Source organism: Mesoplodon bidens (assembly GCF_964165515.1).
Source record: "Mesoplodon bidens genome assembly, chromosome: 14".
Taxonomy (NCBI): Eukaryota; Metazoa; Chordata; class Mammalia; order Artiodactyla; family Ziphiidae; genus Mesoplodon; species Mesoplodon bidens.
The window spans coordinates 1,587,825-1,611,408 of record NC_138170.1 but is presented as its reverse complement, the minus strand read 5'-3'; the positions used below and the strand labels follow the sequence as shown (position 1 = coordinate 1,611,408).

General features: G+C 43.4%; 1 protein-coding gene across 2 annotated transcripts in view; it reads right to left on the bottom strand.

Moving 5' to 3' along the window:
* Positions 1-6,508: 6,508 nt before the first annotated feature.
* BOLA3 (bolA family member 3) overlaps positions 6,509-23,584 on the bottom strand; it is a 30,147-nt gene continuing 13,071 nt past the window's right edge. Inside the window, exons 4-6 of one of the 2 annotated variants that reach the window (XR_014017397.1) lie at positions 14,471-14,533; positions 13,528-14,279; positions 6,509-7,306 (exon numbers count right to left, since the gene is read on the bottom strand). Coding sequence is in view for 1 of the 2 variants with exons in the window: in XM_081253476.1 (XP_081109602.1) it covers positions 14,196-14,279; positions 14,471-14,533 (147 nt within the window). In the remaining variant the exon portion in view is untranslated. The remainder of the gene's footprint in view (positions 7,307-13,527; positions 14,280-14,470; positions 14,534-23,584) is intronic. The other variant, XM_081253476.1, reaches the window with a different exon arrangement.

The following is a 23,584-nucleotide window of genomic DNA, read 5'->3' as shown; positions in this document are numbered from 1 at the left end:
GTGGCTTCTTCCCCCCACCCCACCTTGAATTGGGCCCAGATTGCGGTATTTAAGATTCCCTGTAATCCCACCCTCCCCCTGCAGGTTGTAGGTACACAAAGGAAGCCCTGACTAATGGCCTGTTCCCCTTCCACCTCCTGCATAAAGTGATGTTCAAAGACTGGCAGCTGTTAAAGCTGCTATAAAGGGGGAAAGTAGACGTGGCCGTTCACTCATCCGTTTCTCCTTCGGTTTGCTTTTCCCCTTTGATCTTTTGGTCCCCTCTTTCCATTCAGGTTGGAGACTCCCACCCCCCGCCCCCATTAAGACTGTTCACTTCTGATGTACTGTTTGCTAAGGATTGCTGCATCCTGCTCCATTCTGGTGGCCTCAGCAGCACATCCAGTAGGAGGGGCCTATCTCTGGAGAGAGGAGCTTTCCCATAAGGTCCCATGCCTGGGGCTCCCTCTTCTCTTTCAGATTGCCAATTCTGTTGATGGCTGAAGAGGGAACTATAAGTTGAAGAAAGGAAAAGAGAGAAGGGCCAATGGGAGGAGGAGAAACCATCCCTTCTGCTTGAAGCATCGGACTAAAGTGCATTCAGCGTCTCTGAGGGACAGCCAGCCCCGCAGTCCATAAAGACCAGCACCCTGTCCAGTTGATGCCCGTATCCCGTTAGGTCACGAGACAGGAAGGCTCCTCTCTGAGGACATTTGCGTGAAAACCCCATCACTCCAATAGGGGTGCCAGATGACAGCCTCGGGGGTTTTCTTCTCTGTTTCAGTTGCGAAGGAGCCCTCTGGAAATGCCTGGGCAACCAGGGTTACCAGGGCTTCTCACAGACGTTCGTGTGTTTTATGAAAGTGGGGTCACACTGTGTGTGGTAACCTGCTTTCCACTTGACATCTTTGAGTTGACAGAGACCTAGTGTCCCCTTTCCCAGCCCCTGTTGTGTTGGCCCCATTTCCAGGCCCTGAGGTGAGGGGTAGGAGATTACTGCTTCGCCAGGGACTGACTCCCTCCTGGGTAATGTAAATATACTTTCTTCTCTCCTTATACAAATTCCGTGTGAGATATAGGAAACTTAGAGGACAGGAGTTTTAAAAAATTATTTGACATCCCACTACAAGAGAACCACATATTATGGGTCACAAACATTTTCTGAGTATTTAAATATAACCCTATGTGTGTATATATATATATATATTTTTTAATGGACTAAAACAATAATACCATGTTGTGATCTTTTTTCACTTAACATATCTTCAAGTATCAGTAATTCAGAACTATAGTTGACCCTTGAACAACGTGGTGGTTAGGCGCACCAACCCTCTGCACAAAGAGCCTCAGATCATTTACCTGTCCACCCTGTGTATCAGCAGTTCCTTGGTATCTGAGGCTCCACGTCTACCCACTCAACCAACCTGGATCCCGTAGGACTGTAGTATCTACTACTGAAAAAAATCTGCGTTGGGACTTCCCTGGTGGTGCAGTGATTACGAATCCACCTGCCAATGCAGGGGACATGCGTTCAATGCCTGGTCCGGGAGGATCCCGCATACCACAGAGCAACTAAGCCTGGGTGCCACAACTACTGAGGCCACGTGCCACAACTACTGAAGCCCATGTGCCGAGAGCCCGTGCTCTGCAACAAGAGAAGCCACCGAAATGAGAAGCCGGAGCACTGCAATGAAGAGTAGTAGCCCCCACTCGCCCCAACTAGAGAAAGCCCGCGTGCAGCAATGAAGACCCAGTGCAGTCGAGAATAAATTTTTAAAAATTAAAAAGTGAACCTGTGCAATTCAAACCCATGTTGTTCAAGGGTCAACTGTATATCTTTTTAAAGAGTTGCCTAGTATTTCATTGTGTGGATTTACTCATCCACACGTTACTATGGAACTCTAAGATTCCAACTTGTTGCAGTTATAAACTGAACTAATCTACATCTGCCTCCATCGTCTTTCCACTAAATTTCCTTGTACTCCAGGAAGCATCTAAATTAATCCCTCTGAGCCACATGACTGCATCCTTAATTCCCTGAACCTTCTTGTGACCCTATACTACCCCCCGCCATATCCCTGTTCACACCTAGAGCATCCTTCGTTATAGTGGGATCTCTAGAAATGACCACTGTCCCAGATGGGGTATGGCTGTCCTAAGGCAAGCACACAGACACCACGGAGTCCCACAATCAGGACACGCCATTTTTATTGACACACACCAAAGTTTATTAGCTTTTTAATCAGCTGAGTCACGCTGAGGGCTGTGTGGCTCAGTGGAAAGAACATGGCTCCCTCACTTCCCAGTTGTGTGACGTGAGATGAGCTGTTTCATCTCCCTGTGTCCTTTTCTTTGTCTGTAACGCAGGCTAATAACACCACGTAAGATGGATATGAGGATCAAAAAGAAGTACTAGAGAAGTCAGAGTACCAGGCATTTGAGATGTGGCAGGTCTAGAAGCTATCGTTATCACCCTGGGCACATGAGAGGCTTTAAGTCACTAAAGAGTCCGGGACTCGGTTGCGGGCCACAGAGTGACGTCTGCTGTGAACAGCTGCCAAGTCAGGCTCCCGAGCTCCAGCCATTACGCATCATCTTGTGTTTTCACTTCTACACACGGCACTTGAACCTTAACCATCCTGAATGGGCTGTTCAACCCATCCTCCCTGCCAGTGTTGAATCTTAATTTTGTCGACAGTGTTTAACCCTACATAGCCATGCCAACGTGTTCAATAACCTTATCACAAGTTCTGCTGGTGCTCTTGTAGGCTGCTTTACCTAGGAGAGCTGTTAGTCATTTTATGTCTCCCACTGTATTCTGAAAATAATAGGCACTCCTTGTCCTGTAAGAAGAAATGAACTGATACCCTTAGGGAGCGGGGGATCAGCTGACATACATTCAACACATGTAACAGTGCACGTTCCCGTCAGAGACACAAGCACGCCTCAGAAGACACAAGAGGACCCCACACAGAAGACGCCACAGAAGACACAAGAGGACCACACACAGAAGACGCCACAGAAGACACAAGAGGACCACACGCAGAAGACGCCACAGAAGACACAAGAGGACCACACGCAGAAGACGCCACAGAAGACACAAGAGGACCACACGCAGAAGACGCCACAGAAGACACAAGAGGACGACACGCAGAAGACGCCATAGGAGACATAATCAAAGCTTCCTCAAAATCTAGATCCAGGGCTTCCCTGGGGACGCAGTGGTTGGGAGTCTGCCTGCCGATGCAGGGGACACGGGTTCGAGCCCTGGTCTGGGAGGATCCCACATGCCACGGAGCAACTAGGCCCGTGAGGCACAACTGCTGAGCCTGTGCGTCTGGAGCCTGTGCTCCGCAACAAGAGAGGCCGCGATAGTGAGAGGCCCGCGCACCACGATGAAGAGTGGCCCCCGCTCGCCGCAACTAGAGAAAGCCCTCGCACAGAAACGAAGACCCAACACAGCCAAAAATTAATCAATTAATAAACTCCTACCCCCAACATCTTCTTAAAAAAAAAAAAATCTAGATCCTTCCAATGCTACCCTGACTCCCACCTGCAGAAGCCTTGGCAGATACCTGCTCTCTTCCTCTGCCAGCAAACCCAGACCCAGGACCAATACCCCTTCCCTACCCTTCAAACATCTTTCCTATTTTGTCTTTTTTCTTCTCACACATTGACTCCTACTCCTTGGGACTACGCCCCTCCCCGCGGACATTTTCTCTTGTTTTGCACCCTTTGCTTCCCCTCTGACATGCCTCATCGAGACTATCCTCTTTCTGCAGCTCCTCCCCTCACCGTGCTCTCAGGACTGTCGGCCTGATCCTTCTCTGCCCTCAAGCTCACCACCTTTCTCCCTGCTTCCTATCACCACCACATTTCTGCAGGTGTAGACAACCTCCTGGCTTCAACATCCACACTACTCACTCACCGTGTCTTTGTTCCTCCAGAAAGAGCTGTCTTCTAGGCCAATGATTCTGTCTTCACTGATCTCTCAAAACCCTCTGCTCCTGGGAGGTACCGCCAGTGACGTCCCTTTATCCCAGAACCCTAAAGCCCTCCGCTCTTCTCGTGGCCCCTTTGTGCCCTCATGTCCATTAAACACATATGCCCCCCAGGAGAAAAGGCTCAATCCTCACTATGACCTATAAGCTTTCCCTCAGAGGGCTTGCTCAGCCACCAGGCCTCAACCATGACCCTGATGCCAGTGATTTCCAAAGCTGTGTCGAGCCCTGAGACCCTCATGAGTTTGGGCTGCTGGATAGCTCTGGATGGCTGTTTGGCAGGGCCAAAGTCTTAACACACCTAAAATTGACCTCTCAAGTCTCTGCCATATTTTCCTCTGGCTGTTGATGGCCCCATCATTCTTCTGGTCACATCCTGACACCTGCCAAGGCTGGATTTTACCCCCTTCGTGTCCTCAATCCTGCCTCCTCTTTTCACTATTATTAGCAGTCCACACTGTGCAGTTGCACAGGATGTGCACTGCACAAGTCTGGGGGGCACCATTCACATAGACTAACATGTGGGCCTTGATCATTGGCATAGATTCCCTGTGGGCAGGAGAGGACCACAGCAGGGTCTTCTAAATCCAGGGGCCCGGGGAAGAGGCATCTCATACTTTGGTCTAAAAATGAGAACTTTCTGAAAGATTAAGTGACTTGCCCAAGACCATCATCTAGGAAGTGGCAGAATCCAGACTCAAATCAGGTGTGTCTGACACCAAAGCCTGAGCCCCATCCAAATATACCCCTGCTTCTTCTGCACCTTAAGAGCCATGTATCCAAGGGATACACATTGTTCTCGCTGGCAGGAATCTACCCGCAAGCTGAGCTTAAGGTATGGCTGACAGCCTGCAGGTCTATGAGTACAAGAGGCGTAGGACAAGGTGGCTCTGCAGGAAGGCTTGTGCTTTTTAGAGCTTTTCAAAAGTATCAATATTTGAAAGTCTGCATTCTAGCCCCCATTTTATCTCCCTGCTCACCTCACCAAAGCCGATCTCCTTACCTAGATAATCTTCCTTAAACCAAAGAGGATGATACTATTTCCCTGTAATACTCCTCACTGCTCTCCATATGGCACAGCTCTCAGGGTAAGGTGCAACACCCTAACTCCGTCCGAGGGCCCTGCAGGACATGGCCCCAGCTCACAGCCCACTCGGTGTCTTTGTCCGATGATCTCCTGCCTGCCCCCACCCCAGCCAGGTGGCTTCTCACAAATGAAAGTGCTCTCAGGCTAATGATAGTGCAAATAATACCCCCAAGGACTCACGCCTTTTAAAATCCGTTAAAATATTTACATAAACTATAAAACTACTCCAAATAAATTATCAATAAGAACAAAAAGATCAACAAGATTTTACTCAAGGAAGTATGAATAAACAGGAAGTCGAGTTTTCTGAAACCAAAGAAAAACTTTTACTGCACAAAGAACCTCAAACACTAATTCAGAGACTAGCAATGAATCCTTTGCAAGAAATACAGAAGGTTAGACAGTGATTGCAATCTATTCTCAAAAAAAAAAAAAGCTACAAGTGTATATTGTACAACACAGGGAATATAGCCAATATTTTATAATAACTATAAATGCAGTATAACCTTTAAAAATTGTGGATCACTATGCTGTAACCTGTAACTTATATAATATTGTACATCAACTACACTTCAATAATAAATAAATAAATGAATAAATAAATAAAAAGAGTATGTCACCCACTCAACAAAAGCAAGATTCCTCGATAATAGACTAAATAGTATCGATGCTGAAAGCACGACTGATATGCTGAGAACGGAATAACTAAGTTAGATCAGGAAACAGCTATTTAACACAAAAGATTACATAGGGAGATGCACAAGGCCATAAAAGACTATGCGAATAGAGCAATGAAATGCCTCTTGAAAATACAGAGTTCCCAATAAAGGGCACAGAATAAATTGTTCTGAATCAGTAATCAAAGGTCTGTGGGAAGAAAAATGTTCTGAATGAGGTCAAGTGGAATTGTTACCTCCAAGGCATTGCAGGCTGTGGCTCATTTGATCAAGAAGTCCAAGTCCTGGAGATTAACCTCCTCCTCTTTGGCTGAGGAATCATTTCCGCAAACACATTTCAACTCTTCAGCCATGTTTACATTCGGAACCCTGAGCAAAAGCTGTAGGCCCGCAGCCCATAAGTCTCAGATCCACTCAGTCCATAGCCAGCACCGAACGCCTCGCTCTCAGCAGCTACTGTGCTGGGTGCTGGCCACACACCGCCAGGCCCAGACATCCAAGCAGTTCAGAACAGAGGACCTCACTGGAGACTAAAATGTCCGGCTGGTTTTTTACTATCCCTATGCACTGGCAATTCTAAACAATGTCATTGCTAAGGCAATAAATGAGGTAAATATTATGGTACAAAAAAGGAAAAGTGAACTAATGCTTTGTTTTTAAATTAATAAACTTTATTTGTAGAGCAGTTTTAGGTTTATAGAAAAATTTATTGGTAAGTAGAGAGTTCCCATATACCCACCCCATCCTCCCCAATTTCCCCTATTACTAACATCTTGCATTAGTGTTGTACATTTGTTATGATAGGTGACTCAATATTGATACAAAATTATGAACCAAAGTCTATAGATTACATTAGGGATCACTCTTTGTATTGTACACTCTGAGGGTTTTAACAAATGTGTGATGACATGCATCCACCATTGCAGGATCCTACAGAATAGTTTCACTGCCTTAAAAATCCTCTGTGTGCCGCCTTGTTCATCCCTTCCTCCCCTCCAACCCCTGCCAACACTGATCTTTTTTCACTGTCTCCATAGTTCCGCCTTTTCCAGAATGTCATATAGTTGGAATCCCCCAGTGTGCAGCCTTTTCAGATTGGCTTCTTTCACTTACAATGTTCATTTGAGTTTCCTCATGTGCTTTCGTGGCTTGATAGATCGTTTCTTTTATTGCTGGAATTGACACTTTAATTGCATTAACGTGTGTTTTGTTAAAGGGCGGGAAGAGAGGGGTTTCTGCGGATGTGGAGGGGAGTGTCTGGTGTAGACAGAGCGCCAGGCCTGAGGAAGCTCCGGGCACCCAGGTGACCAGCCGGGGGCGAGGGCGGGGGCGGTGCAAGCGGGAAGCAGCACCTGGAGAAGAGGCGGTGTCGGGGGAACCTGATCCGGTCTGTGTGCTGACAGCGTCCCTCTGGCTGCTGGGTGAGCGCTGAGAAGCGCGGCGGAGAAACTTCACGTCATAGGCGGCCTGGAGTCCCCAGGCGGGGTCTTTGCTTTCAGCGGGCGCTTGCAGATGGCCTCCCCAAGGAGCCCACGTTGTGGGTCTAACAGTTGTTGTGGTTACTGTTTTAACAATAAAGAACCTTCAGATTAGCACTTAAAAAAATTTTTTTTTTGATGTTAACATTTCATTTTTTTTAACATCTTTATTGGAGTATAATTGCTTTACAATGGTGTGTCAGTTTCTGCTTTATAACAAAGTGAATCAGTTATACATATACATATGTTCCCATATCTCCTCCCTCTTGTGTCTCCCTCCCTCCCACCCTCCCTATCCCACCCCTCTAGGTGGTCACACAGCACGGAGCTGATCTCCCTGCAGGTTAGCACATTTAAAAATTACGCTTTAATAAACATTACATTCTGCAGGCAAATTAGTACCAAGTCAGCCCCTGACATGCAGACTCAGCAGCATGCTTTTTTTTTTTAATTATTACTATTATTTGGGTTAAAATGAGTTTTCCCCTTGGTTTCTGTTTACTTAGCAATTTTTCCAATTTATTTTTTATTGTAAAATGTACATCAAATAAAGTTTACTATTTTAACTATTTACACCTGTACAGTTCAGTGGCATTAATTACATTCACATTGTTGTGCAGTCTCCACCATCCATCCCCAGAACTTTTTCATCCTCCCAAACAAAAACTCTGTGCCCACTAAGCAATAACTCCTCATCCTCCCCTCCCGGCCCCTGACAACCATCTTTTTACTTTCTCTCTCTATGAATTTGACTACCTAGGTACCTCATAGAAGTGGAATCATACAATAGTTGTCCTTCTGCGTCTGGCTTAATTCACTTTGCATTAATGTCTTCAAGATCCATCCATGGAATAGAATGTGTCAAAATTTTACTCTTTTTTTTTTTTTTTTTTTGCGGTACGCGGGCCTCTCACTGCTGTGGCCTCTCCCGTTGCGGAGCACAGGCTCCGGACGCACAGGCTCAGCGGCCACGGCTCACGGGCCCAGCCGCTCCGCGGCACGTGGGATCCTCCCAGACCGGGGCACGAACCCGCGTCCCCTGAATCGGCAGGCAGACTCTCAACCACTGCGCCACCAGGGAAGCCCCTAAACTATTCGTTTTTGATACACAAGTTGTCTCTACTTTAACCCGTGGCAGCCCCTCAAGCTCATGCCTGTGCCCTTTGATACGTCCTCACCATTAGAGTGTTTTCTTGTTTCCTGTCACACGATATATCCCAGGCTTATCTCACACTTTCCCTGCCCCAGTCCTGGAATCAGCCATTTCTCCAAGAAGCCCTGGTTCTTTTAAAATGGGAAATATTTAGAAATCAAAATCTGGGAGATATTCATGTCCAGTGCTACTTGGAGTATAGCTTCCCAGCCCTTTCAGTTGACAGATTTAGGAGATACATGAACACATTCTTTTAAAAAAATCATGAGTTCAAATAGATAACCCTAATTCCCCTCTAACACCACAGGGCTTTTCCTCTCCATTCTGTGTTCCACATCTGTATTGTAAATTTCCTTCATCAGCCAAAGGCCACCAGGAGCACACCTACAGTTAAATGAAGTTAGATTTATGACCTGTTGCAACAAGGGAAACTGCTCAACTTGAGGAGCCATGGGACGTCCCAGGGGGAGGGTGTCAGAAAGGACTTGGCAGGATTTGGGCTTGTGTTGGGTGATTATGGAGGAAGGTTTGAGGGAGTGCGCATTGCTCTGGATATGGCTGTAAGGAGGCAGGCCTAACTCTATGGGCCGGTATCTTAATTCTTTTCTAGAAAGAGAGAAGCATGGGAACAAGGCTACCAATCACAGAGTTAGGCCATTTTTGTAGTTTAAACAATGTTCAAGTTTTTGTCTGTGTTTGGACACGATTATGAGGTGGTTCTCTTTTTATTTGGATCCATCACCATCACAGAGTGGCCTTCCCTGATGTTGGTGTTCTGTGAAATTTTTACTTTTAATAAACACCACAGCCTACCTCCAGTGCCAGGTCAGCTCCCAGCTGTCAGGGGCTAATTCTCTCTCTCAATATCTCCCTTTTTCCACAGTGAAAACATTCACTCCCAACAGTATTGATGTATTTAGTCATTTGCTCAATCCTACAATATGCACAAAATAGTTTCAGAGTTGTTACACTTATACCACTACCAACAACAAAAATATCAAGTAAAAGTCAAGATTTCTTTGTAGATTTTTTTAATTCTCAGAATATGTCCAATTAAAAGGACGGTGTTCAAAGTTACTTGAACTAATCATATTTTTTTCTTCTGTATAAATGAGTTTGTTATCAATTTGACTTTCAGCTAGGTTCATTTTTAAATGTTAAGTATTTTCCCCATCCTCATCGATTTATTTTTTGAATATGTAAAATATTAACACAGTTAAAAAGTCAACACTATATGAAAAAGATGTATTCAGACAAGTCTCATTCTTTTCTCTCTTCCTCTCTCTCCATTCCCACCTAGCCCCTCTAGATAAGCCAATATCATTAAATTTCTGGTTTATCTTTCCAATCTTTCCTTTTATAAAAATAAGCAGACACAATATAGACTTTTATTTTCCTTACTTACACAAAAGCCAGCGTATGAAGTATACTTTCAAACTTTTGGGTTTTTTTTTAAAAGGAAGGTTTATTGAAGTATGATATATTCACTCCTTTTAAGTGTACAGTTTGATTGATGCTGACTATCAAACTAGGTAACTACCACCAAAACCAAGATACAGAACATGTCCAGCACCCCAGTAAGTTCCCTGTCCCTTTGCAGTCAATCTTCTTCTCCCACTCCCAGCCTCTGGCAAACACAGATTTAATTCCTCTCTCTATTATTTTACCTTTTCTAGAATATCATAGAAATGGAATCAGACAGTATTTAGTCCTTTGTATCATCTGGCCTCTTTCACTTAGCATAATGAAAGTGAGATTCTTAATTGTTGTTAAAAGTACTAATTGTTCTTTTCCTTATTATTGTTGTGTACTATTTCGTTGTGTGGCTAGAAAAATGTGTTTATCCCTCTACTGGTTCAAGGACATTTGGGTTGCTTCCAGTTGATTGCACTTTTATATCTTAACAACATAAACTGGAAATAATTCCTTATCAATTTATAGATTTCTTTCTTATTCCCTTACCTCTACTTTTATATGGGTTGTAAAAGTTAACAGCTTTATTGAGATATAATTCACAAAGAGTAAGGCTCACCCTTTTAAAGTGTACAAATCAGTGTTTTTTAGTATATTAATAAAGTGTGTGTGGATCAACAGTATATAATTCCAGAATATTTTCATCACCTCAAAAAGAAACTCCATACCCACTAGCAGTCACATCTTATCCGTAACCCTATCTACTCTCTTTTTCTAAGACTTTGCCTACTCAGGAATTTTCATGTAAATGGAATCATATAATATGTGTGTCTGGCTTCTTTCACTTGACATAAGGATTTCAAGGTTCATTCACATTGTCGCGTGTATTAGTACTTCATTCCTTTTCATGGCTTAATAGTATTCCATTGTATAAATATACCACATTTTGTTTACCCATTCATCAGTTGATGGACATTTGTATTATTTCTACTTTTTGGCTATTATGAACAAAGCTATGAACATTCGTGTACAAGATTTTGTGTCCGCATATGTTTTTACTTCTCTTGGGTAGATACCTAGGAGTGGAACTGCTGGGTCATATGGTAACTCTATGTTTAACTGTTTGAGAAACTGTCAGCCAGTTTTCCAAAGCAGCTGCTCCACCAGCATGTATAAGAGTTCCAATGTCTCCACATTCTCTCCAAACTTGTTATTGTTCATGTTTTTTATTCTAGCAATGCTAGTGGGTGAGAAGTGCAATTTCATGGTAGTTTTGATATTCATTTTCTTAATGGCTAATCCTGTTGAGAATATTTTCATGTGCTTTTGGCAATTTGTATATCTTCTTTGGAGATATTCAAATCTTTTGCCTATTTTTAAATTGGGTTATCTGTATTTATTGCTGAGTTGTATGAATTCTTTATATAAGCTTTCTTCTACTACTTGTGAGATTACATCTTTAATATTTAGACCTCTGATCGTTTGCATATTTTTCTTGTGTATGGTGTGAGACATAGGTCCAGGTCCTTTATTTACAAATTATTTTCCCACTTTCCCACTTTTGAATTGTATTTTCACTTTCTTGATGGTGTCTTTGAAGCACAAAAGTTTTTCATTTTGATGGATTCCAATTTATTTTTCTTTTCTCACTTGCTTTTAGTGTCATATAGCAGAAGGCTTTGTCTAACCTAAGGTCACAGAAATTTACTTCCATGTTTTCTTCTAAGACTTTTATAATTTTAGCTCTTACACTTAGGTCTATGATAGATTTTGAATTAATTTTTCTGTACAGGGTGAGGAAGGGGTCCAACTTTATTATTGTACATCTGGATATCCAGTTGTCCCAGTGATATTTGTTGAAAAGACTATTCTTTCCACCTTGAATTGTCTTGGCATCTTTGTTGAAAATCAAATGACCATAAATGTAAAGGTTTGTTTCTGAACTTTCAATTCTATTCCATTAATCTCTATTTCTATCCTTATACTAGTACCTCATTGTCTTGATTACTGTAGCCTTGTAGTAAGTTTTGAAATTGGGAAGTACAAATTCTCCAACTTCATTCTTATTTTTCAATACTGTTTTGGCTAATCTAGGCCCTTTACATTTCCATATGAATTTTAGAATCAGCTTGTCAATTTCTGCAAAAAAAGGCAGCTGGAATTCTGATAGAGATTGTGTTGCATCTACAGATCAATTTGGAGAGTATTGCCATCTTAACAATATTCTAATCCATGAACAGGTGGTGTCTTTCCATTTGTTTAGATCTTCTTCAATTTCTTTCAATAATGTTTTGTGGTTTTCAGTATACAAATCCTAAACTCATTTTGGGAGGTTTATTCTTAAGTATTTTATTCTTTTTATGCTATTGTATGTGGAATTGTTCAATTTTATTTTCAGATTATTCACTGTCAGTGTATAGAAGTACAATTGATTTTTGTATATTGATCCTGTATCCTGCAACCTTGCTGAACTCATTTACTAGTTCTAATAGTTCTTTGTGGATCCCTTAGGATTTTTAAAACAGGTTTAATTTTATTAATTAATTTATATTAATTGATATACTTGCTTTGCAAAAGGATTTGGCTATTTCCTTTCATCTTTTAGTTCCTGGAATAATTTGTGTAGTATTAGGTTTACCTGGTGTTTAAGGATTTGATAGAATTCCCCTATATATGGTGTATTTATTTGATAAATTTCTCTATTATTTTATGGAGATTGGTCTGTTAATGTTTTCTCTCTCCATGAGGGTCAATTTTGGGAAACTGTATTCTCCTCTGAAATTATTGATTTTATCTGTAGTTTGAAATTTATTTGCATAAAGTTGTACAAAGTAGTCTCATATATTTTTTTAGTTTCCTCTGTTTCAATGGTTATTTCCCCTATGCCCTTTTATATTTTGTATTTTTGTGCTTTCTTCCCTTTTTTCTCAATTAGTTTAGCTACTGGTTTGTTGATCTTGTTAATTTTTTCCAAAAGAACCAGCATTTTGATGTATTATTTTCACTATCTTTTGTTTCCTACCTCATTAATTTATGCTTTTATGGTTATCATTTCCTTCCGTGTTCTTTATTTGGTTAATTTTGTAGTTCTTTTTCTGGTTTTTTGAGGAAGCTAAAATTTTAAACAAACAAAAGATAGCTTATAGTCTGCCAACTATTTTTTAGCAAAAAACAAAGGGTTTTTAAAATGTCTACTCAAGCTACGAATCCTAGGAACAAAGTTCCTTCTAGAAAATTTTACTGAAAAATCTCCTTCGTGAATTAAAGTTAATTACAATGATACAATAGCATGACGTGAACATAAACATTTTTTTCATTCCACAAATGTGTAACATAAGGACCACAGGAATGATCTAAGCCTGACACATCTGAGATATTGTCTGTACAACCTAGTGTATAATTTTAAGTTTTTTAGTTGAATTTTTAACCATAAAATATCAGATTACTGACGTTAATTATCTCTGAAGTCAATTCTCAGATGATGCCATTCCATTTTATGCTTGGCTTTGGCTTAACATTTATTTTGCCCGTAGGGATTGAATGTGTCTGGTCCACCTCTACCAGAAGAGGGCGAGAAGGTTGGGCGTTACAGTCTGGTTTATGGGTGGCCGAGAGAGAATGGAATGAGGAGGCAGACATAAGTCTGGCTTGAGGTGCCAGCGGGAAGACCCAATAGTGTTCCAGGGGCCCTGTTACCAGAGGCGCTCTGGGACCACCCATTGGCCAACTCCTTTCTTACATGAGAGGGCCTCTTGGACCTCCGGGCTCCTCCCAGGATGCTGCATCCCAGAGACCCGTCGGACCTCCCTCTGGAGCGCTCCATCCTGCTAGGTCCAGGGCCCGGGTAGCGTTGACAGGCGACGGCCATACCCTTCGGTCTTTCCCTCCGGGCCTGTGCACCCCTCGCCCGGACCAAGCTTGAGCGCGCGCTTCCGGACTCGGGAGAACATCCGGGTCATTTACAAACTAAAGCACACAAGAGGCCACGGCGGGCGGTGGGTGGAGCGATCTTGGTGCGGATCTACCCGGAGGGAGGGGCCATGGGAGAGACCCAGCAGAACGCGGGCGGCGCGCCCGCCGCGGGGAGCCTCTAACCGCCCCTGCGCCCGGACTGGGGCACCGAGCTCGGGGAGCCGTTCGACTTAGGAAAACACAAGCAGTGAGGAATTGGTATTCTTGAGAAATACATCACATTTGTCAGGGAAACGACAGAGACTGAACTCAGCTTTACAAAGCAACTCAGGAATCTTTTGAAGAGACACCAACCTAAAAAGAACTGGAAGGAGGAAGAATACAAGTATATCCGTCATGTAAAGCGTTCCTTCCCACCCTGTGAGCGAAATGAGCTCTCACGCTGGGCACCATGAATTTACCTTGGAGAACTTGACCTCACAGGTCACCGTGGAGTTAGCGGGCTGTGTTCAAGACCAGAGCAGGAGTGGAAATCGCACTTTTCGTGATGCACAAAAGAGAGCCACCGATAGACACTTGCTGGAAGCAACGTAAATCAAGTAAACGACGGTATGTGTGAGATTCCAAAACACTGACAGGACACAGCAGTATTTTGGAAAAAAAAAAAAAAACATGCTGACATGAGTGTTTAAAAGGTAGGTGTTGAAAAGGCACACCAACAAACTCAAAAGTGTCACCAGTAGCAGAGGACAGCAAAGCAGATTACTCACCAAGTCTTCAAGAAATTGGACCAGGACCTGCATGAATATTACTGTCCTCGTATATCCAACATCCTTCAGAAAATACAAGAGATGGAAGGAAGAAGGACAGTGAGAATTGGAGGATCAATGAAGACATGCAGATGTTGATCAACAGGCAATAGTAATCAGTGGGAGATGCGTGGATACCATAGTTAAGGCAGCTGAACCAGTGATCAGATAAATGTCATAGTTGGTAACAGAAACTTTCAAGTCAGAGTTTGAGCCTCCTGGAGACATCTGAGGAAGACACTCAGCCAATGAAGTGTACTGTGTCTGATCAGAGTGTTTAAAATTCCAGAGTAGACAAAACAGAGTTCAAATCTGATAGCAAATCCAAAGGAAAGTTATGGCTGTTCATAAAAATAAATGTCTCCCACACAGTAAAGGGAACTCATTGCTTCAATGAGTTCATGATCTTCAAACCCCAAATTCACTTTAAAAACCTAAAGCATGGTGGGGGGGGGGGAGGGCAACACCAGAGGGTTTCAGCAATCTTTCATCTCAACAAAGAAGGAAAAAGCTATATAAAGAAAGTCAATGAATTAAATAAAGAAATCCAGATGGAGATGGATCAGAGATGGTATAACAAAAATGAAGAGTGACTGTCTAATGAATCCTCAAATGGGACACCCAGCCAGTTTGGGTCACAAATTAACTATATATATATATATATATATATATATATGGAGAGAGAGAGTTTCATATACATATATACATATATACATATACGTAGGAAAACTGTGACGAGAGGCCCAGAACCTTGAAGTCTGGCTAGCTGAGGTTGAAGGCAGGCTCCCAGCACCAAGTGAAGAGGCCTGACAACAGAGTGTAATGCACAAAAATCTCAGTCCCAAATAACTGTGCACAAGACTGGAAGAATACAGACACCGGTTACACAGAGGAGCAAAGTCAGAAGAGTGAGGTGCAGGTCTGGTCATGACTTTTAATAATAAATTCGATGAAAAGGAACATCTTCCCCCCCTACAGGGACTTGTAAAACTCTCTACATATTTGAAGATCAGAATGAAGGAATTCTTTCAGCAGTTGAAGCAGAAACATTGTATGTTATAGAGGAAAATGAAGGTGATTCTGCATTTGGAGAAATGAAGATGAAAAGGGTTATATTCCTACTTTATTTGTCAAAGTCTATTTGGGCAAAAATGCCAAAGGTGCTAAGATGTATACAGGCATACCTTGGAGACATTGCATGTTTGGATCCAGACCACTGCAATAAAGCGAATATGATAATAAAGTCACACGAATTTCTTTGGTTTCCCAGTGCATATAAAAGTTATGTTTACGTTATACTGTAGTAAGTGTGCAATAGCATTATATCTGAAAGAACAACATATATTACTTAATTTTTTTTTTTTTTTGGCTGCACTGCACGGGATGTGGGATCTTAGTTCCCCAACCAGGGATCGAACCCTCGCCCCCTGCGTTGGAAGTGCAGAGTCTTAACCACTGGACAGCCAGGGAAGTCCCACACCTTTTTTTTTTTTCCTGCGGTACGCGGGCCTCTCACCGCTGTGGCCTCTCCCGTTGCGGAGCACAGGCTCCAGACGCGCAGGCTCAGCGGCCACGGCTCACGGGCCCAGCCGCTCCGCGGCATGTAGGATCCTCCCGGACCGGGGTACGAACCCATGTCCCCTGCATCGGCAGGCAGACTCTCAACCACTGCGCCACCAGGGAAGCCCCCACACCTTAATTTTTTAAAATACTTTACTGCTAAAAAATACTAACTATTGTCTGAGCCTTCAGCAAGTCAGTCTTTTTGCTGGTGGAGGGTCTTGCCCAGATGTGTTGATGGCTACTGACTGATCAGCGTGGTGGTTGCTGAAGGTTGGGGTGGCTCTGGAAATTTCTTAAAATAAGACAACAATGAAGTGTGCCACATCAGTTGACTCTTCATTTCGTGGACAATTTCTCTGTAGCATCCCATGCTGTTTGATAGCATTTTACCCACAGTAGAACTTCTTTCAAAATTGGAGTCAGTTCGCTCAAACCTGCTATTGCTTTATCAATCAACTGTCTGTGTAATATTCTAGACCCTTTGCTGTTATCTCAAGAATCTTTACAGCATCTTCACCAGGAGTAGGTTCCATCTCAAGAAACCACTTTCTTTGCTCATCAGTAAGAAGCAACTCCTTATCTGTGAAAAGTTTTATCACGACATTACAGCAATTCAGTCCCATCGTCAGGCTCCACGTCTAATTCTAGTTCCCTTGCTCTTTCCACCACATCTGCTGTTGTTTCCTCCCTGAAAGCCTTGAACCCCTCAAAGTCACCTGTGAGGGTTGGAATCAACTTCTTCCAAACTCCCATTAATATTGATATTTTGACCTCTTCCCATGAATCATGAATGTTCTTAATGGCCTCTAGAATGGTGAATCCTTTCCAATTCAGAGGGTTTTCAGCTGACTTCACCCAGATCCATCAGAGGAATCACTATCTATGGCAGCTATAGCCTTACAAAATGTAATCCTCTTTTTCTATCTGGGTTTTAATTTTAATAGATATTGCCAAGTTTCTCTTGTTTAGTTAAAATCAACTATGCCTAACAAAATCCAAAATGTATTTCTTAAGTACTAACACTTGAGAGTCAAAATACCCCCTGATCCATGGACTGCAGAATGGATGTTGTGTTAGCAGGCATGAAAAAAGCATTAATCTCATTGTATATCTCCATCAGAGTTCTTGGGTGACCACGTGAGTTGTCAATGAATAATAATATTTTGAAAAGAATATTTATTTTTAAGAGCAGTTGATTTCAACAATGGGCCTAAAATATTCAGGAAACCATGTAGTAAGTAGCTGTGCTGGCATCCAGGCTTTATTGTTCCATTTGCAGAGCACAGGCAGAGTAGATCTAGCATAATTCTTAAGGACACTAGGATTTTCAGAATGGTAAATGAGCATTGGTTTCACCATAAAGCCACCAGATGCATTAGCCCCTAGCAAGAGAGCTCTGAAACTAGGCACTGATTTCTCCTCTCTAGCTATGGAAGTCCTAAATGGCATCTTCTTCCAATATAAGACTGTTTCATTTACATTGAAAAACTGTTGTTTGGTGTAGCCACCTTCATGAATTATCTTAGCTAGATCTGGATAACTTGCTGTAGCTTCTACATCAGAACTTGCTGCTTCCCCTTGCACTTTTTTTTTTTTTTTTTTTTTTTTGCGGTACGCGGGCCTCTCACTGTTGTGACCTCTCCCGTTGCGGAGCACAGGCTCCGGACTCGCAGGCTCAGTGGCCATGGCCCACGGGCCCAGCCGCTCCGCGGCACGCAGGATCCCCCCCGGACCGGGACACGAGCCCGCATCCCCCGCATCGGCAGGCGGACTCCCAACCACCGTGCCACCAGGGAAGCCCTGATCTCTTCTTTATATACAGTGTCTGCCACAAATTGAAGCATATTCTAATATTACATTTTGTAACTTAATAAATTGAACTATGCTAGTTCGTTAAAGTTTACCACTATTCACTTAGAGGAAATCATGAACAAAATAAAATCTCACCCTACTTGAGTAAAGAAGTAAATAAGAAAATACTTATATTGGTACTAAATGCTTAAATGTGGTTAAGATCATGGCTAGTTCATCATGATTATCCCAGCCTGTCTATTTGATCCCAAACACCTAATTGAAATCTGTAAAAGTTTGGTCAATTAACCTGTTGATTTTTACATATGGCACCAGTTGAGCTCTCCACCAATTGCAGATCAGATATTCTAGTGCTGTACAGACACACATGAAAACAGCACATGTCCACTTCTCAGTCACCTAGGTTCTGTTTCAGCTGGAGGTTTGGTGGCAGGAGAAGCTGTGTTCAGCTCACACTTCCCCAGGCTGGGCTATAATTTGAATGCAGTGTGGTGATAACTACAGTCATACACAGACTAAGAGCGCAGCATATTGTTTCCAAAGGGTAGATTTTTAAATCATTCCCATCTTTAAGATCTAAATTTCTAGTTACTGAAATTTTAAAAAAGTAGTAAATGTAAGGGCCCACTTCAGAAAATGTGATTAACTTTAGCCAGAATAAAATAAATATTTCTCACCATCTTTAAAGAAATCTGGCCACATAGGATTTACATTCCTAAATTGGCACTGAAGCAGGAGGATGGATAGTGAAACTGGTCACATGCATAGTCAGCCACCAAATCCAGTGTTTGATTATGCTCAATAAAGACGCAGCTATAAATGGGTCGGAAGGAAGGTGTCAGGTCGAGACATACCCTTTTTTTTTTGGCTTTGAAAAATATTTATTCATGTCTTTCCTACTTTTAGATAGGAAAATTAGCTTCTTGCTTCTACTTCATGGGCTCATTTCATAAGCTCATATCAGAGGATCAGAAAATGGCAGGAGGGACTCATACTTGTTGCTCTGGATGGCCTGTGTTTCAAGGTAAGTTAGCTGCAGTCAGCTTACATTTTACACTGGCTACCAAAGTGAGATATAGCGGACTGTACTTAATGACAGCCCAACTTACAGCTACATATATAAATTTTTTTTAATTTTATAATTAAAATTTCTTTGCATTATTATGCTTTTATTGACATGATATTGATAAAGCCACCTATCTTGATCCAGACCTCTTCAGGGGATTGTTTCCTTCAGTTCTCCTTTTCAAGTATTGCATCAAGAAAATCAGCTGACCCTTAAATTATGGAGATTTGTTTTAATGAGCCGTAATGCTCATTAAACTAGTAGACTAACTGCTTCTGGCATTTAACCAAATGAATGGGAGACCAAAGGTATTATAATCTGATCTTCTTATGTCAGATTATGAGCTCACTTCCAAATTGTTAACTACCAGAAAAAGCCTAGAACAGGCCAAGTCAACATTAGCTTTTAAAAAGCCTGCCTTGAAAAAATCCTGTTTTTTGAAGTTTTTTTTTTTTAGGATTGTGCAGATTTGATTCAGAAAATAGCTCGATTTGTTTGTATAGAGCAAGTGTTGTGTGCATAAACTTATGATCATTATTTTAAGCCGTAGCCTCCACACCAAAAACAGATGGAGACATGGGACATTGACTAAACAGTTCAAGATATTTTGTAGCTGCAGTTCCTTTAGTCAGTGCCTGAAGTATTAGAAAAGTATTGAACAATTTCCAAAGCATCAGAAATTTCCTTTTCTACCCAAGATATTCTTTTCTTCCGACAGTTCTCTGTTAAATAAAAGAAGAAAAATCTCAGCCTGATTATAAAGTTTTCTTCCTTTATTTTACAGGTTAATAATAACACACTTTTGATAGGGACCGAGTGAAGGGACAAAGTAGGTGATTAAATAGTTAATCCCACTGGGGGGTTGTAAGCAGAAAGAAAAAACTTACAGGGAGACCCCTGTAAGTTAATGATCACTGAAGAAGGCAGGCTTGCTTAGCAACAAAACCATGCAACAGAAGCATGAGACATGCCCCCAAACAATAAAACAGTGGTGTAATGAGACCCACATCCTGCCCAGTGAGGTCAGTAAGTTAATGATTCCTAGGACACGCTCCTCTGAGCATATTAAGAAGAAAAATGTAGGGAAAAGATGACATTCTACTGAAACCTGAGATGATTTACCATACTTTAGTATATGTTATTGCCTTTTTGCCCATTTCTATCGTGCCATGACCGTCCCAGTTTGACCACGTAGGGACAAGAAAACTCCCCCGCCTGACATGGAGGAGGAACTGATGACGGAAGCTTGACATCTACTGAAGAATGAGGAAGAAGGTGGTCTTCTTTCTCTCCCCGCTTTTCCTTTGATTATAAACATGTAGCCCGCCTAGCTTTCGGCGCGGCACTCCCTTGCCTGCCTGCTTGTACCCCTCACACGGGTCCTAGTCTAATCAACTCTTTCCGTACCTGTCATTCGGCCTCTCACTGAATTCTTTCTGCGCGGAGACAGAAGAACCGATGCTCTACTAAGCCCCGAAGCGTGTTCTGCAATTTCACTTACAGGTTAATGATGTGTGTGTTGAAGTCTTTCCTCCCTAACCTTGTTTATAAATCTACCAAACCTCACCCCAGACAATGCATTTCTTTAAACTCCTCCTGTTTGGGTGAAGCTGTTACTTCCTGAGGTCCAAAACTCATGGCACTTGTTTTCTTTTTAATAATGCTAGGGCACTTTTTCGGTGTGGTGTCTATCATGTGATTATTTAATGTTTGCCAAAATGTTTAGAATAACTTTCAATTGGCCAACTGGATTATGACTCCTTTTGTGGTTTTGTTTTTGTTTTTAAAAGTGCTTTCAATCAAACACATCTATAATTCGCCACACAGAATATACTGCTATTTAAAGAGTCACCAAAAACAAGGAAATTATGAGAAACTGTCTTGAGGGAGAGGGGAGTACTAAAAGTAATGTGGTGCTGTGGAGGGGATACCTGGGTAAGACATTATGGAAAACGATGGAAATCTGACTAAACTTTGGGCTTTAATTTGTAATACGGGGTTTACTAACAAATGTGCTATAATAATGTAAGCCGTTAATAATAGGGGAAACGGGGGTACACAGGAACTCTCCATACTACCTCATTTTTTCTGTAAATCTAAAGCTGTTCTAAAAACACTTATATTCAATATAAACTGTTCTAAAAACTGCTTATAAAAAACAAAAACCTAAAGTGATTACCTGAACTTCAGTTGTTTTAACTTTCTACTCTTTTATCCATTTGTTTAGCTGATTATTCTGCTCCCTAACGACCTTTTTATTTTCATAACTGCTGGAGAGGCTGCCTGCTGGATGAGACTACTATAGACACTTGGGTTCTGAATAAACTGTGTTTGAATAAAGGTCAACATGATTGTTTTTATTCTTATTCTAAAAGAAATGAAACCATCTGGTACCTTTTACTTGTACCCTCTTATCTGCCTCTCTAATAAATATTATATTTTCCTCAAAAAAGTAAAGTGCATAAATGTTCTTTTAAATTCACAGCGTGCAGTGGTTGAGAATCCGCCTGCCAATGTAGGGGACACGGGTTCGAGCCCTGGACCGGGAAGATCCCACATGCCGCGGAGCAACTAAGCCCGTGCGCCACAGCTACTGAGCCTGCGCTCGAGAGCCCGGGAGCCACAACTACTGAGCCCGTGCGCCACAGCTACTGAGCCTGCGCCCTAGAGCCCGGGAGCCACAACTACTGAAGCCCGCGCGCCTAGAGTCCGTGCTCCGCAACAAGAGAAGCCACCGCAATGAGAAGCCCGCGCAGCGCAATGAAGAGTAGCCCTGACTTGCCGCAACTAGTGAAAGCCCAAGCCCGCGCGCAGCAACGAAGACCCAATGCAGCCGAAAATAAATAATTAATTAAAAAAATAAATAAATTCACAGTGTCAGGGTGTTTTACCAGAGCCTAAGAGCTCAGTTCCGTGAAATGAGGTGCCTAACGGCAGACTTCACCCCGCCCCAACAAATGCAAATTAAAAGGCGTCCAAAGCGTGGCTCGGCGGGCAAGCAGCAGAGTCCCCGCCGACCGGGCGAGGGGCGCCGGGAGCCCCGCAGAGGTTGGGGTGGGGGGAGCTGGGTCTTCGGCGGCGCGGAGCCGTGGCCGCGGACCCCAGCCCGAGTCTCCGCCGCGCGCCGGCCGGCGTGTCTGAGTCGTCGCGAGGAAGCGCAGGGCGGGAGGGCGGCCGGCCCTGCTCCCCGGAGACCGTCGGGGCTGGTGGAGGCCCTGCTCTTTGGCTCGGATCCCGGGGCGGATCCCGCCCAGGGCAGCGTGCCCTCCGCCCCAGTTAGGTCGGGGCTGCACCTGGCTGGGGGGCGTCGCGCACTGTCACGCTTTACTCTGCGCAGTTAGGGGGTGGGTCCCCCTAGACGGTGGGGGCGGAGGTGAGCTGGCCAACTGCCCCCTGTGCAGCAGCTCCCTAGAGGGAAAGGGGGTGGGCAGGGCAGGCCTCACCCGTCTGCGGCCAGAGGGGAGGGGTCTGGGGGGGGTGGGTCCCGACTCCTGGGCCACTAAGGGAGTCTGTCTTTAACTTGGGCTCTGGAATCCACTCTCCGCACCCCTCACTAGCTGGTCTCTTAGACCTGGGAGGGACCAGGTATGGGGATTTTTAAGATACCCGAGGTAGCTCTGACTTGCAGTAGGTTGAGAATCGCTCTTTATTTCCTAGTGTGACTTTCTCTTAACTGAGACTTGCCAGCGCCCCTCATGACAGCTCCCAGGCCGTTCTTTTTCAACTTCCGCTTCTCCTTGACTGATTCTCTCCGTATTTCCCGATTTGAACCAGATTTGTTTTCCCAGAGCTTTCCACCAACCATTATCTGTCCTTTGGTCATTTGCCCTTTCCAGTTTGGATTCCCATGAAAGGAAATTGAGTCTATTGATCCCCTGCCACTGCCATTGCCTGGGTGGGGCTTTGTGGCCCCAATCCCCTCCCAGGTTGCAGGCCAGCTTGTCCCACAACTGCTAGTTGGGTGCTCTAATCAGGGGTGAGAGGGCCACCACAGGAACCCATGGAACAAAACAGGCCTGGGACCCTGCAGTGTCTCTTACTTAGGTTGACTTGCCTAGTTAGCAATCACCTACCCCAGGACGCTTTGGATTTTCCACTGGAAAACTGCACATTGTCTTCAAAAGGACCCTTGACTCAGAAAACGTCTCAGGTTCATTCAGCAGTTTCCATTAGTAGCACTTAAACTCTAGGAGTTGGCTGTATCAGATGCAATGTATATACTGTGGCTGCTAACGTGAAGCAATTCCTTCTTATTCAGTCAACTAAAAGAGAAACCCTGTTATTCCTCTCCCAACTTGCCTTTTAATTTGTGGGTAAGAACAGTGTGTATGTGTGTGTGTGTGTGTGATGGGGGGCGGGGGGTGGGGGGCGAGGGTCGGGGGGAGGTACCTTAAATAGCTCTTCCTGCCATATTTGGGAGCAGACATGTGAAGCGGTAGGACTGACACAGTTCACTGGGTCTGAAGCGTCCTCTGCGGTGGGGGTGTGGTGAAGCAGGGGCAAGCGTCCCAGTTTCTCTAGTGTCCCCACACTCCTGAGGCCTTTTCTTCCTGTTCTCCCACCCACCTTTTCCTCCAGTTGAGAATTCCGGTTGTTTCGCCCCAAGTCTCTGCTTTGGAGAACAGAACCCCTAC